The following is a 16,501-nucleotide window of genomic DNA, read 5'->3' as shown; positions in this document are numbered from 1 at the left end:
GAGGAACTGCTATTTGATAAATATGCAAGAAACAGTATGTTATGCATCTCTATGGGCGGTCTTGGGTAGAATCTTGGTAGCATGTAGAGCCAAGACTAATTTCCAAAATTAACATAATTATAATGAAACTTGAGGTGATTCAATTTAATGTGGTAAATTAATTGAATTACTTCATAACACAAAGGTCAATTTAATATAGAAATAGTGCATTATTCGTGCACAAAGATAAACAAGCATTCTACAAGTCGAACTGCTAACTCTACTGTTACCAATCAATAGGACTTGACAGGGTAAGCTAGGTAACCTGGAGCATGTGAGAGATTTCCACTATATGAGCACTGAATCAAGTCTATAGGTCAGCCAATGAGTGGAAATGAGAAATCCATTGTTGCATCCCAATGGTCTTATCTGAGAGCATGTTTAATATCCTCTGCCATGGTTAATGGTTCCTATCATCATCATTAGGGGCCTTGATTACATATCTCCCTACTCAACGGAGGAGTCATTTGCTTACTATGGAGTTGTGCATATAGTTTGAAGACATCCTCTCAGATACTACTTCCTACGTTCTGTTGACAGCCAAGATAAAGGGATTCACAGTACAAAAAGGTATGTGTTCGGACTGTGAAAGGTATCAAACATGAGAGTAGCGCATTGAAAAGGTCAGTCCCGTAGAGGAGAGCAGAGCAGAATAGAGTTTGGAAAGGCCATTGACTCCCAGTGGAGTCTGGATAACAAACTAAAGCTGCTATAAAAATGGAACAGGGAACTCCTGCCTGAATTTAGACATTGTTATAGTAAATCCCTCTGCTCATAGAGAAACCTGCATGAGACTGGCAGGTACAGCCCCAGGACTGATGTTTCTGAGCCTGCATATGCAGAGGTTAATTTACAGACTATAAACTCACATTGAGTTTTTAGTTAGAGGACTTCCACTTTAAGAAGTAGTCTGTAAGCTCAAACTAAGTCCAGCCTCTTACCTCAAACTGCTTGACGATGTCATGGAAGGCAGGGTTGAGTTTACAGCTCTCTGCCAGTAGGGACATGCTGCGGTCGTACTTAGAGATGTAGGTAGCGAACACAGCAAACTCCTCCTGACGAGACAGGATAACATCCACCACTTGCTGGCTCTCTTCCCTGGTGATGGGGAATAGAATCATGTTGAGGGTTGGCGGATTGGTTGACAGTTAAGTTATTGAATAATAGTTTACATTTAAGTTATTGACTAATAGTTGATAGGCAAGTTATTGAATAACAGTTGACAGGTAAGTTATTGAATAACAGTTAACATGTAAGTTATTGAATACCAGTTGACAGGGAAATGGTTGAATTATGGTCAGAGAAACATGTCAATACCTCCTGAGCTACTGAATAGACACACATACACACTTACATTCATCATTTCCTGCTGCTTCTCTGTTCCTTATTTTACTCTTATTATTGTCTATCCTGATGCCTAGTTACTTTACCCTGCCTTCATGCACATATCTACCTAAAATTCCTCGTATCTCTGTACATTGATCTGGTACTGTTACAACCTGTATATAGCTCCACATTGATCTGGTACTGTTACAACCTGTATATAGCTCCACATTGATCTGGTACTGGTACAACCTGTATATAGCTCCTCATTGATCTGGTACTGGCATTCCCTGTATATAGCTCCACATTGATCTGGTACTGGTACAACCTGTATATAGCTCCTCATTGATCTGGTACTGGTACAACCTGTATATAGCTCCACACACATTGATCTGGTACTGTTTACAACCTGTATATAGCTCCTCATTGATCTGGTACTGGTACTCCCTGTATATAGCTTCACATTGATCTGGTACTGTTACAACCTGTATATAGCTCCTCATTGATCTGGTATTATTACAACCTGTATATAGCTCCTCATTGATCTGGTACTGTTACAACCTGTATATAGCTCCTCATTGATCTGGTACTGGTACTCCCTGTATATAGCTCCACATTGATCTGGTACTGTTACAACCTGTATATAGCTCCACATTGATCTGGTACTGTTACAACCTGTATATAGCTCCACATTGATCTGGTACTGTTACAACCTGTATATAGCTCCACATTGATCTGGTACTGTTACAACCTGTATATAGCTCCACATTGATCTGGTACTGTTACAACCTGTATATAGCTCCGCATTGATCTGGTATTGTTACAACCTGTATATAGCTCCACATTGATCTGGTACTGTCACAACCTGTATATAGCTCCACATTGATCTGGTACTGTTACAACCTGTATATAGCTCCACATTGATCTGGTACTGTTACAACCTGTATTTAGCTCCGCATTGATCAGGTATTGTTACAACCTGTATATAGCTCCACATTGATCTGGTACTGTTACAACCTGTATATAGCTCCTCATTGATCTGGTATTGTTACAACCTGTATATAGCTCCTCATTGATCTGGTACTGTTACAACCTGCGTATAGCTCCACATTGATCTGGTACTGTTACAACCTGTATATAGCTCCACATTGATCTGGTACTGTTACAACCTGTATATAGCTCCACATTGATCTGGTACTGTTACAACCTGTATATAGCTCCACATTGATCTGGTACTGTTACAACCTGTATATAGCTCCACATTGATCTGGTACTGTTACAACCTGTATATAGCTCCGCATTGATCTGGTATTGTTACAACCTGTATATAGCTCCACATTGATCTGGTACTGTTACAACCTGTATATAGCTCCTCATTGATCTGGTATTGTTACAACCTGTATATAGCTCCTCATTGATCTGGTATTGTTACAACCTGTATATAGCTCCACATTGATCTGGTACTGTTACAACCTGTATATAGCTCCTCATTGATCTGGTATTGTTACAACCTGTATATAGCTCCACATTGATCTGGTATTGTTACAACCTGTATATAGCTCCGCATTGATCTGGTATTGTTACAACCTGTATATAGCTCCGCATTGATCTGGTACTGGTACAACCTGTATATAGCTCCACATTGATCTGGTACTGTTACAACCTGTATATAGCTCCACATTGATCTGGTACTGTTACAACCTGTATATAGCTCCACATTGATCTGGTACTGTTACAACCTGTATATAGCTCCACATTGATCTGGTACTGTTACAACCTGTATATAGCTCCGCATTGATCTGGTATTGTTACAACCTGTATATAGCTCCACATTGATCTGGTACTGTTACAACCTGTATATAGCTCCACATTGATCTGGTACTGTTACAACCTGTATATAGCTCCTCATTGATCTGGTATTGTTACAACCTGTATATAGCTCCTCATTGATCTGGTATTGTTACAACCTGTATATAGCTCCACATTGATCTGGTATTGTTACAACCTGTATATAGCTCCTCATTGATCTGGTATTGTTACAACCTGTATATAGCTCCACATTGATCTGGTATTGTTACAACCTGTATATAGCTCCTCATTGATCTGGTATTGTTACAACCTGTATATAGCTCCTCGTTGATCTGGTACTGGTACTCCCTGTATATAGCTCCTCATTGATCTGGTACTGTTACAACCTGTATATAGCTCCTCATTGATCTGGTATTGTTACAACCTGTATATAGCTCCTCATTGATCTGGTATTGTTACAACCTGTATATAGCTCCACATTGATCTGGTATTGTTACAACCTGTATATAGCTCCTCATTGATCTGGTATTGTTACAACCTGTATATAGCTCCTCATTGATCTGGTACTGGTACTCCCTGTATATAGCTCCTCATTGATCTGGTACTGTTACAACCTGTATATAGCTCCTCATTGATCTGGTATTTTTACAACCTGTATATAGCTCCTCATTGATCTGGTATTGTTACAACCTGTATATAGCTCCACTTTGATCTGGTATTGTTACAACCTGTATATAGCTCCTCATTGATCTGGTACTGGTACTCCCTGTATATAGCTCCTCATTGATCTGGTACTGTTACAACCTGTATATAGCTCCTCATTGATCTGGTATTGTTACAACCTGTATATAGCTCCACATTGATCTGGTATTGTTACAACCTGTATATAGCTCCTCATTGATCTGGTACTGGTACTCCCTGTATATAGCTCCTCATTGATCTGGTACTGTTACAACCTGTATATAGCTCCTCATTGATCTGGTATTGTTACAACCTGTATATAGCTCCACATTGATCTGGTACTGGTACTCCCTGTATATAGCTCCACATTGATATGGTACTGGTACTCCCTGTATATAGCTCCACATTGATCTGGTACTGTTACAACCTGTATATAGCTCCACATTGATCTGGTACTGGTAAACCCTGTATATAGCTCCACATTGATATGGTACTGGTAAACCCTGTATATAGCTCCACATTGATCTGGTACTGGTACTCCCTGTATATAGCTCCACATTGATCTGGTACTGTTACAACCTGTATATAGCTCCACGTTGATCTGGTACTGGTACAACCTCTATATAGCTCCACATTGATCTGGTACTGGTACTCCCTGTATATAGCTCCACATTGATCTGGTACTGTTACAACCTGTATATAGCTTCACATTGATCTGGTACTGGTACTCCCTGTATATAGCTCCTCATTGATCTGGTACTGGTACAACCTGTATATAGCTCCTCATTGATCTGGTACTGGTACTCCCTGTATATAGCTCCACATTGATCTGGTACTGGTACAACCTGTATATAGCTCCTCATTGATCTGGTACTGGTACAACCTGTATATAGCTCCGCATTGATCTGGTACTGGTACTCCCTGTATATAGCTCCACATTGATCTGGTACTGTTACAACCTGTATATAGCTCCACGTTGATCTGGTACTGGTATAACCTGTATATAGCTCCACATTGATCTGGTACTGGTACTCCCTGTATATAGCTCCACATTGATCTGGTACTGTTACAACCCGTATATAGCTCCACATTGATCTGGTACTGTTACAACCTGTATATAGCTCCTCATTGATCTGGTACTGGTACTCCCTGTATATAGCTTCACATTGATCTGGTACTGTTACAACCTGTATATAGCTCCTCATTGATCTGGTACTGTTACAACCTGTATATAGCTCCATGTTGATCTGGTACTGTTACAACCTGCGTATAGCTCCGCATTGATCTGGTACTGGTACTCCCTGTATATAGCTCCACATTGATCTGGTACTGTTACAACCTGTATATAGCTCCACGTTGATCTGGTACTGGTACTCCCTGTATATAGCTCCACATTGATCTTGTACTGTTACAACCTGTATATAGCTCCACATTGATCTGGTACTGGTACAACCTGTATATAGCTCCACATTGATATGGTACTGGTACAACCTGTATATAGCTCCACATTGATCTGGTACTGGTATTCCCTGTATATAGCTCCACATTGATCTGGTACTGTTACAACCTGTATATAGCTCCACATTGATCTGGTACTGTTACAACCTGTATATAGCTCCACATTGATCTGGTACTGGTATTCCCTGTATATAGCTCCACATTGATCTGGTACTGTTACAACCTGTATATAGCTCCACATTGATCTGGTACTGGTATTCCCTGTATATAGCTCCACATTGATCTGGTACTGTTACAACCTGTATATAGCTCCACATTGATCTGGTACTGGTATTTCCCTGTATATAGCTCCACATTGATCTGGTACTGTTACAACCTGTATATAGCTCCACATTGATCTGGTACTGGTATTCCCTGTATATAGCTCCACATTGATCTGGTACTGTTACAACCTGTATATAGCTCCACATTGATCTGGTACTGTTACAACCTGTATATAGCTCCACATTGATCTGGTACTGTTACAACCTGTATATAGCTCCACATTGATCTGGTACTGGTATTCCCTGTATATAGCTCCACATTGATCTGGTACTGTTACAACCTGTATATAGCTCCACATTGATCTGGTACTGGTATTCCCTGTATATAGCTCCACATTGATCTGGTACTGTTACAACCTGTATATAGCTCCACATTGATCTGGTACTGGTATTCCCTGTATATAGCTCCACATTGATTTGGTACTGTTACAACCTGTATATAGCTCCACATGGATCTGGTACTGGTATTCCCTGTATATAGCTCCACATTGATCTGGTACTGTTACAACCTGTATATAGCTCCACATTGATCTGGTACTGTTACAACCTGTATATAGCTCCACATGGATCTGGTACTGGTATTCCCTGTATATAGCTCCATTCTTGTGTATTTTATTACTCATGTCAGAATTTTTATTTAACTGTGCGTAAGTGAGCATTTCACAGTAAAGTCTACACCCGTTATATTCGGCGCATGTGACAAACACAATTTGATTTGACAAACATACAGTATGGTAATATACTATTTACAATCATTCTACTTGATGTGCTTGAAATGCAAAACTCTCCAGGCTTTATTCTATGGAGTTTACAAGTCTGTGGGTATTTATCTATGAGTGCATATAGACTGTCATATACCCACTGTGTTTTATCTACTGTATGTCTCACCACTGTCTGATGCGTGCATCCAGCTCGGTGAGGATGTTGCTGTGGAGTATGTAGACCTCAGGGAGAGTGCCCAGTATCTCCCCCAGCCTCTGTTCCTCCACCACAGGTTCCCATCCTCCCCCACCGCCTCCAACACTGCTGCCCTGAAGTCCTGCATGAGAGAGAGGAGAAAGGATAAAGGGAGAAGCGAAGGGGGAGAATGAGGGGGAAACGGGGAAGGAGGGAGAGGTAGCGGGGTGATGGGTCAGATTCTCCTAGAGTTTAACATTCTTCCCGTCCCTAATCCAGTATCAACTTAGTCTGTGTCCCTCTGTGATCTCTGCCTGTCCAACCACTCCAGGAAAAGGTGTGTTGGACCTGAGTTATACCATGGGTTTCATAATGACTTTGGTTGCTGATACATTGTTGACACAACCCTACCATTTATCAACATACTGACATTACTTATATGTTCATAACCATGGTAAGCCTTTAAAACGTGGTTGTGTCAGTGTGACCACAGAGGCTACAAAGGCCAGTGGAGTTATGGCACTAGGAGGGAATGCTCATGAGAAGGGTCATTTATCTACACCAACAATTGGGGAAAACATGAAAGCTCACTCATCGATTGTAGGTGTCAAAATGCTTAACCAATATCAATTCTCCCTCCTGGTATGGTTATCTGGTAGCAAACACGATCTATAATATAAAGCCATAATGTGTCTACAAGGACAAGCGTCTGGACCTCATCAATTTCAGTTTTAGAACACTGCAGACATAAAACAAGTATGACACTTTACTTTAGCACCTCCCGTTCATCATCTACTATCGATCCCATCTGAGTTAGCATTCATCACTGCTGCTGTGAAGCAGACCTGCTACTTTATGTCCTGGCCGCCCGCTCCCCAGGGACGGACACTGTTGTCCTGCACACAGCTCACTAAGTCCCTACACAGGTCAGCAGCTTTACCCTCTACTTCTCTAATCTCCTTTCGGCCTCAGTGTATTGAATGAAGCCGTACCAGGTTAAATGACAGCGTTAGACAGTGGGTAAAACAGCCAGTCAAGCTAGGTCAAACCTGATAGACACATTTTATAAAGACATCAAAAGTCAGGTCTGAGTAACATACTGTATATTCAACCTGTCATTGGGAAAGCCCTGGAGAAGAACACTCAGAAGCAGATCTTCACTTTCCATTTGGGGACAGTGTCTGGAAATTCTTTGTATTTGTGTTATTCCTTATCAAACAATGGAACAATTGTTTGATACATCTTTTTGTGTGTGTGTGTGTGGTTTGATGTCATGCCTGATAGGTGGGTATGAGCAGTGCTGCCTATAGCGTTTTGGAGGCCCTAAGTGAGATTTAAAAGGTAATATCCTGCAATTTTATATGTTTTGCCATGAGGTAGAGAGAAAACATTGACATTTTAGAGCACATTTCCTGCAATTGACACATTTTGCCATGATTTATGCCATGCTCATATGATATCCAGACCAGGCACCAGGATAAAGTGACTAAAAGCTGGCAGTTGAAATTGGTGAGGGGGGGGGTTTCTTGCATTGGAATTATATTGAATTCTGCTTATATCACGCTAAACATAAACATAAAGTTAAAACGCTGAGACTCTAAGATCATAGAGTTATTTTGAAGTAACAGGTAGACTACAGATTTCACACCAATCTCCGATGCGTGGTATCAGCTTAAATGGACATCGCCCTACACAGTAACGCAAGGCCGTTTTGGTAATGAATATAGGCTACAAGATAGATAGGGTAATTCACCTATTACAAACAGCCTATGTGAATACAGCTGTACAGACAGCTGTCTTACCAAAATAATGTAAACTAAATGCTAAACGTAGCAGCCTAGATATTCATACATACTGAATAGCAGTTCGGCTTAGAATACGGACACAACTGTGAATGAGAATGAATGGAACAGAACAAAACAGCGGTACCAAGTAGTAAAGCCTGGTAAACAAAATATACATGACACCATGTATATTCAGGCTAGTTACATTAACAGTAAACGAAATATCAGATCGATAAAGACATGACACCACGTATATTCAGGCTAGTTACATTAACAGTAAACAAAATATCAGATCGATAAAGACATGACACCACGTATATTCAGGCTAGTTACATTAACAGTAAACAAAATATCAGATCGATAAAGACATGACACCACGTATATTCAGGCTAGTTACATTAACAGTAAACAAAATATCAGATCGATAAAGACATGACACCACGTATATTCAGGCTAGTTACATTAACAGTAAACAAAATATCAGATCGATAAAGACATGACACCACGTATATTCAGGCTAGTTACATTAACAGTAAACAAAATATCAGATCGATAAAGACATGACACCACGTATATTCAGGCTAGTTACATTAACAGTAAACAAAATATCAGATCGATAAAGACATGACACCACGTATATTCAGGCTAGTTACATTAACAGTAAACAAAATATCAGATCGATAAAGACATGACACCACGTATATTCAGGCTAGTTACATTAACCAAAATATCAGATCGATAAAGACATATATTCAGGCTAGTTACATTAACAGTAAACAAAATATCAGATCGATAAAGACATGAGTTACATTAACAGTAAACAAAATATCAGATCGATGACACCACGTATATTCAGGCTAGTTACATTAACAGTAAACAAAATATCAGATCGATAAAGACATGACACAAAATATCACGTATATTCAGGCTAGTTACATTAACAGTAAACAAAATATCAGATCGATAAAGACATGACACCACGTATATTCAGGCTAGTTACATTAACAGTAAACAAAATATCAGATCGATAAAGACATGACACCACGTATATTCAGGCTAGTTACATTAACAGTAAACAAAATATCAGATCGATAAAGACATGACACCACGTATATTCAGGCTAGTTACATTAACAGTAAACAAAATATCAGATCGATAAAGACATGACACCACGTATATTCAGGCTAGTTACATTAACAGTAAACAAAATATCAGATCGATAAAGACATGACACCACGTATATTCAGGCTAGTTACATTAACAGTAAACAAAATATCAGATCGATAAAGACATGACACCACTAGTTATATTCAGGCTAGTTACATTAACAGTAAACAAAATATCAGATCGATAAAGACATGACACCACGTATATTCAGGCTAGTTACATTAACAGTAAACAAAATATCAGATCGATAAAGACATGACACCACGTATATTCAGGCTAGTTACATTAACAGTAAACAAAATATCAGATCGATAAAGACATGACACCACGTATATTCAGGCTAGTTACATTAACAGTAAACAAAATATCAGATCGATAAAGACATGACACCACGTATATTCAGGCTAGTTACATTAACAGTAAACAAAATATCAGATCGATAAAGACATGACACCACGTATATTCAGGCTAGTTACATTAACAGTAAACAAAATATCAGATCGATAAAGACATGACACCACGTATATTCAGGCTAGTTACATTAACAGTAAACAAAATATCAGATCGATAAAGACATGACACCACGTATATTCAGGCTAGTTACATTAACAGTAAACAAAATATCAGATCGATAAAGACATGACACCACGTATATTCAGGCTAGTTACATTAACAGTAAACAAAATATCAGATCGATAAAGACATGACACCACGTATATTCAGGCTAGTTACATTAACAGTAAACAAAATATCAGATCGATAAAGACATGACACCACGTATATTCAGGCTAGTTACATTAACAGTAAACAAAATATCAGATCGATAAAGACATGACACCACGTATATTCAGGCTAGTTACATTAACAGTAAACAAAATATCAGATCGATAAAGACATGACACCACGTATATTCAGGCTAGTTACATTAACAGTAAACAAAATATCAGATCGATAAAGACATGACACCACGTATATTCAGGCTAGTTACATTAACAGTAAACAAAATATCAGATCGATAAAGACATGACACCACGTATATTCAGGCTAGTTACATTAACAGTAAACAAAATATCAGATCGATAAAGACATGACACCACGTATATTCAGGCTAGTTACATTAACAGTAAACAAAATATCAGATCGATAAAGACATGACACCACGTATATTCAGGCTAGTTACATTAACAGTAAACAAAATATCAGATCGATAAAGACATGACACCACGTATATTCAGGCTAGTTACATTAACAGTAAACAAAATATCAGAATATCAGATCGATAAAGACATGACTGTACCTTTGGATAAACGTCTGCTAAATATTCAGGCTAGTTACATTAACAGTAAACAAAATATCAGATCGATAAAGACATGACACCACGTATATTCAGGCTAGTTACATTAACAGTAAACAAAATATCAGATCGATAAAGACATGACACCACGTATATTCAGGCTAGTTACATTAACAGTAAACAAAATATCAGATAAAAAGACAACACCACGTATATTCATAGTTACATTAACAGTAAACAAAATATCAGATCCTTCTGATAAAGACATGACACCACGTATATTCAGGCTAGTTACATTAACAGTAAACAAAATATCAGATCGATAAAGACATGACATTACGTATATTCAGGCTAGTTACATTAACAGTAAACAAAATATCAGATCGATAAAGACATGACACCACGTATATTCAGGCTAGTTACATTAACAGTAAACAAAATATCAGATCGATAAAGACATGACACCACGTATATTCAGGCTAGTTACATTAACAGTAAACAAAATATCAGATCGATAAAGACATGACACCACGTATATTCAGGCTAGTTACATTAACAGTAAACAAAATATCAGATCGATAAAGACATGACACCACGTATATTCAGGCTAGTTACATTAACAGTAAACAAAATATCAGATCGATAAAGACATGACACCACGTATATTCAGGCTAGTTACATTAACAGTAAACAAAATATCAGATCGATAAAGACATGACACCACGTATATTCAGGCTAGTTACATTAACAGTAAACAAAATATCAGATCGATAAAGACATGACACCACGTATATTCAGGCTAGTTACATTAACAGTAAACAAAATATCAGATCGATAAAGACATGACACCACGTATATTCAGGCTAGTTACATTAACAGTAAACAAAATATCAGATCGATAAAGACATGACACCACGTATATTCAGGCTAGTTACATTAACAGTAAACAAAATATCAGATCGATAAAGACATGACACCACGTATATTCAGGCTAGTTACATAAACAAAATAACAGTAAACAAAATTACATTAACAGTAAACAAAATATCAGATCGATAAAGACATGACACCACGTATATTCAGGCTAGTTACATTAACAGTAAACAAAATATCAGATCGATAAAGACATGACACCACGTATATTCAGGCTAGTTACATTAACAGTAAACAAAATATCAGATCGATAAAGACATGACACCACGTATATTCAGGCTAGTTACATTAACAGTAAACAAAATATCAGATCGATAAAGACATGACACCACGTATATTCAGGCTAGTTACATTAACAGTAAACAAAATATCAGATCGATAAAGACATGACACCACGTATATTCAGGCTAGTTACATTAACAGTAAACAAAATATCAGATCGATAAAGACATGACACCACGTATATTCAGGCTAGTTACATTAACAGTAAACAAAATATCAGATCGATAAAGACATGACACCACGTATATTCAGGCTAGTTACATTAACAGTAAACAAAATATCAGATCGATAAAGACATGACACCACGTATATTCAGGCTAGTTACATTAACAGTAAACAAAATATCAGATCGATAAAGACATGACACCACGTATATTCAGGCTAGTTACATTAACAGTAAACAAAATATCAGATCGATAAAGACATGACACCACGTATATTCAGGCTAGTTACATTAACAGTAAACAAAATATCAGATCGATAAAGACATGACACCACGTATATTCAGGCTAGTTACATTAACAGTAAACAAAATATCAGATCGATAAAGACATGACACCACGTATATTCAGGCTAGTTACATTAACAGTAAATTAACAAAACAAAATATCAGATCGATAAAGACATGACACCACGTATATTCAGGCTAGTTACATAAACAGTAAACAAAATATCAGATCGATAAAGACATGACACCAGTAAACGTATATAAAAAGTAAACAAAATATCAGATCGATAAAGACATGACACCACGTTATTCAGGCTAGTTACATTAACAGTAAACAAAATATCAGATCGATAAAGACATGACACCACGTATATTCAGGCTAGTTACATTAACAGTAAACAAAATATCAGATCGATAAAGACATGACACCACGTATATTCAGGCTAGTTACATTAACAGTAAACAAAATATCAGATCGATAAAGACATGACACCACGTATATTCAGGCTAGTTACATTAACAGTAAACAAAATATCAGATCGATAAAGACATGACACCACGTATATTCAGGCTAGTTACATTAACAGTAAACAAAATATCAGATCGATAAAGACATGACACCACGTATATTCAGGCTAGTTACATTAACAGTAAACAAAATATCAGATCGATAAAGACATGACACCACGTATATTCAGGCTAGTTACATTAACAGTAAACAAAATATCAGATCGATAAAGACATGACACCACGTATATTCAGGCTAGTTACATTAACAGTAAACAAAATATCAGATCGATAAAGACATGACACCACGTATATTCAGGCTAGTTACATTAACAGTAAACAAAATATCAGATCGATAAAGACATGACACCACGTATATTCAGGCTAGTTACATTAACAGTAAACAAAATATCAGATCGATAAAGACATGACACCGCATTATATATTCAGGCTAGTTACATTAACAGTAAACAAAATATCAGATCGATAAAGACATGACACCACGTATATTCAGGCTAGTTACATTAACAGTAAACAAAATATCAGATCGATAAAGACATGACACCACGTATATTCAGGCTAGTTACATTAACAGTAAACAAAATATCAGATCGATAAAGACATGACACCACGTATATTCAGGCTAGTTACATTAACAGTAAACAAAATATCAGATCGATAAAGACATGACACCACGTATATTCAGGCTAGTTACATTAACAGTAAACAAAATATCAGATCGATAAAGACATGACACCACGTATATTCAGGCTAGTTACATTAACAGTAAACAAAATATCAGATCGATAAAGACATGACACCACGTATATTCAGGCTAGTTACATTAACAGTAAACAAAATATCAGATCGATAAAGACATGACACCACGTATATTCAGGCTAGTTACATTAACAGTAAACAAAATATCAGATCGATAAAGACATGACACCACGTATATTCAGGCTAGTTACATTAACAGTAAACAAAATATCAGATCGATAAAGACATGACACCACGTATATTCAGGCTAGTTACATTAACAGTAAACAAAATATCAGATCGATAAAGACATGACACCACGTATATTCAGGCTAGTTACATTAACAGTAAACAAAATATCAGATCGATAAAGACATGACACCACGTATATTCAGGCTAGTTACATTAACAGTAAACAAAATATCAGATCGATAAAGACATGACACCACGTATATTCAGGCTAGTTACATTAACAGTAAACAAAATATCAGATCGATAAAGACATGACACCACGTATATTCAGGCTAGTTACATTAACAGTAAACAAAATATCAGATCGATAAAGACATGACACCACGTATATTCAGGCTAGTTACATTAACAGTAAACAAAATATCAGATCGATAAAGACATGACACCACGTATATTCAGGCTAGTTACATTAACAGTAAACAAAATATCAGATCGATAAAGACATGACACCACGTATATTCAGGCTAGTTACATTAACAGTAAACAAAATATCAGATCGATAAAGACATGACACCACGTATATTCAGGCTAGTTACATTAACAGTAAACAAAATATCAGATCGATAAAGACATGACACCACGTATATTCAGGCTAGTTACATTAACAGTAAACAAAATATCAGATCGATAAAGACATGACACCACGTATATTCAGGCTAGTTACATTAACAGTAAACAAAATATCAGATCGATAAAGACATGACACCACGTATATTCAGGCTAGTTACATTAACAGTAAACAAAATATCAGATCGATAAAGACATGACACCACGTATATTCAGGCTAGTTACATTAACAGTAAACAAAATATCAGATCGATAAAGACATGACACCACGTATATTCAGGCTAGTTACATTAACAGTAAACAAAATATCAGATCGATAAAGACATGACACCACGTATATTCAGGCTAGTTACATTAACAGTAAACAAAATATCAGATCGATAAAGACATGACACCACGTATATTCAGGCTAGTTACATTAACAGTAAACAAAATATCAGATCGATAAAGACATGACACCACGTATATTCAGGCTAGTTACATTAACAGTAAACAAAATATCAGATCGATAAAGACATGACACCACGTATATTCAGGCTAGTTACATTAACAGTAAACAAAATATCAGATCGATAAAGACATGACACCACGTATATTCAGGCTAGTTACATTAACAGTAAACAAAATATCAGATCGATAAAGACATGACACCACGTATATTCAGGCTAGTTACATTAACAGTAAACAAAATATCAGATCGATAAAGACATGACACCATTAACAGTAAACAAAATATCAGTATATTCAGGCTAGTTACATTAACAGTAAACAAAATATCAGATCGATAAAGACATGACACCACGTATATTCAGGCTAGTTACATTAACAGTAAACAAAATATCAGATCGATAAAGACATGACACCACGTATATTCAGGCTAGTTACATTAACAGTAAACAAAATATCAGATCGATAAAGACATGACACCACGTATATTCAGGCTAGTTACATTAACAGTAAACAAAATATCAGATCGATAAAGACATGACACCACGTATATTCAGGCTAGTTACATTAACAGTAAACAAAATATCAGATCGATAAAGACATGACACCACGTATATTCAGGCTAGTTACATTAACAGTAAACAAAATATCAGATCGATAAAGACATGACACCACGTATATTCAGGCTAGTTACATTAACAGTAAACAAAATATCAGATCGATAAAGACATGACACCACGTATATTCAGGCTAGTTACATTAACAGTAAACAAAATATCAGATCGATAAAAAGACATGACACCACGTATATTCAGGCTAGTTACATTAACAGTAAACAAAATATCAGATCGATAAAGACATGACACCACGTATATTCAGGCTAGTTACATTAACAGTAAACAAAATATCAGATCGATAAAGACATGACACCACGATATTCAGGCTAGTTACATTAACAGTAAACAAAATATCAGATCGATAAAGACATGACACCACGTATATTCAGGCTAGTTACATTAACAGTAAACAAAAGATCGATAAAGACATGACACCACGTATATTCAGGCTAGTTACATTAACAGTAAACAAAATATCAGATCGATAAAGACATGACACCACGTATATTCAGGCTAGTTACATTAACAGTAAACAAAATATCAGATCGATAAAGACATGACACCACGTATATTCAGGCTAGTTACATTAACAGTAAACAAAATATCAGATCGATAAAGACATGACACCACGTATATTCAGGCTAGTTACATTAACAGTAAACAAAATATCAGATCGATAAAGACATGACACCACGTATATTCAGGCTAGTTACATTAACAGTAAACAAAATATCAGATCGATAAAGACATGACACCACGTATATTCAGGCTAGTTACATTAACAGTAAACAAAATATCAGATCGATAAAGACATGACACCACGTATATTCAGGCTAGTTACATTAACAGTAAACAAAATATCAGATCGATAAAGACATGACACCACGTATATTCAGGCTAGTTACATTAACAGT

The 16,501-nt window shown here is 36.7% G+C and overlaps 1 protein-coding gene across 1 annotated transcript; it reads right to left on the bottom strand.

The window, feature by feature from the left end:
* Nucleotides 1–980: 980 nt before the first annotated feature.
* Nucleotides 981–6,672, bottom strand: LOC124029628 (FYVE, RhoGEF and PH domain-containing protein 6-like; the record flags this gene model as incomplete). The annotated part of the gene is made up of 2 exons (XM_046341276.1): nucleotides 981–1,137; nucleotides 6,522–6,672. Coding segments are annotated over 2 exons (308 nt in total), but the record flags the coding sequence as incomplete, so codon positions are not given.
* Nucleotides 6,673–16,501: the final 9,829 nt, after the last annotated feature.

Source organism: Oncorhynchus gorbuscha, unplaced genomic scaffold (assembly GCF_021184085.1).
Source record: "Oncorhynchus gorbuscha isolate QuinsamMale2020 ecotype Even-year unplaced genomic scaffold, OgorEven_v1.0 Un_scaffold_7050, whole genome shotgun sequence".
NCBI lineage: Eukaryota > Metazoa > Chordata > Actinopteri > Salmoniformes > Salmonidae > Oncorhynchus > Oncorhynchus gorbuscha.
This window is presented reverse-complemented; position numbering and strand designations above follow the sequence as displayed.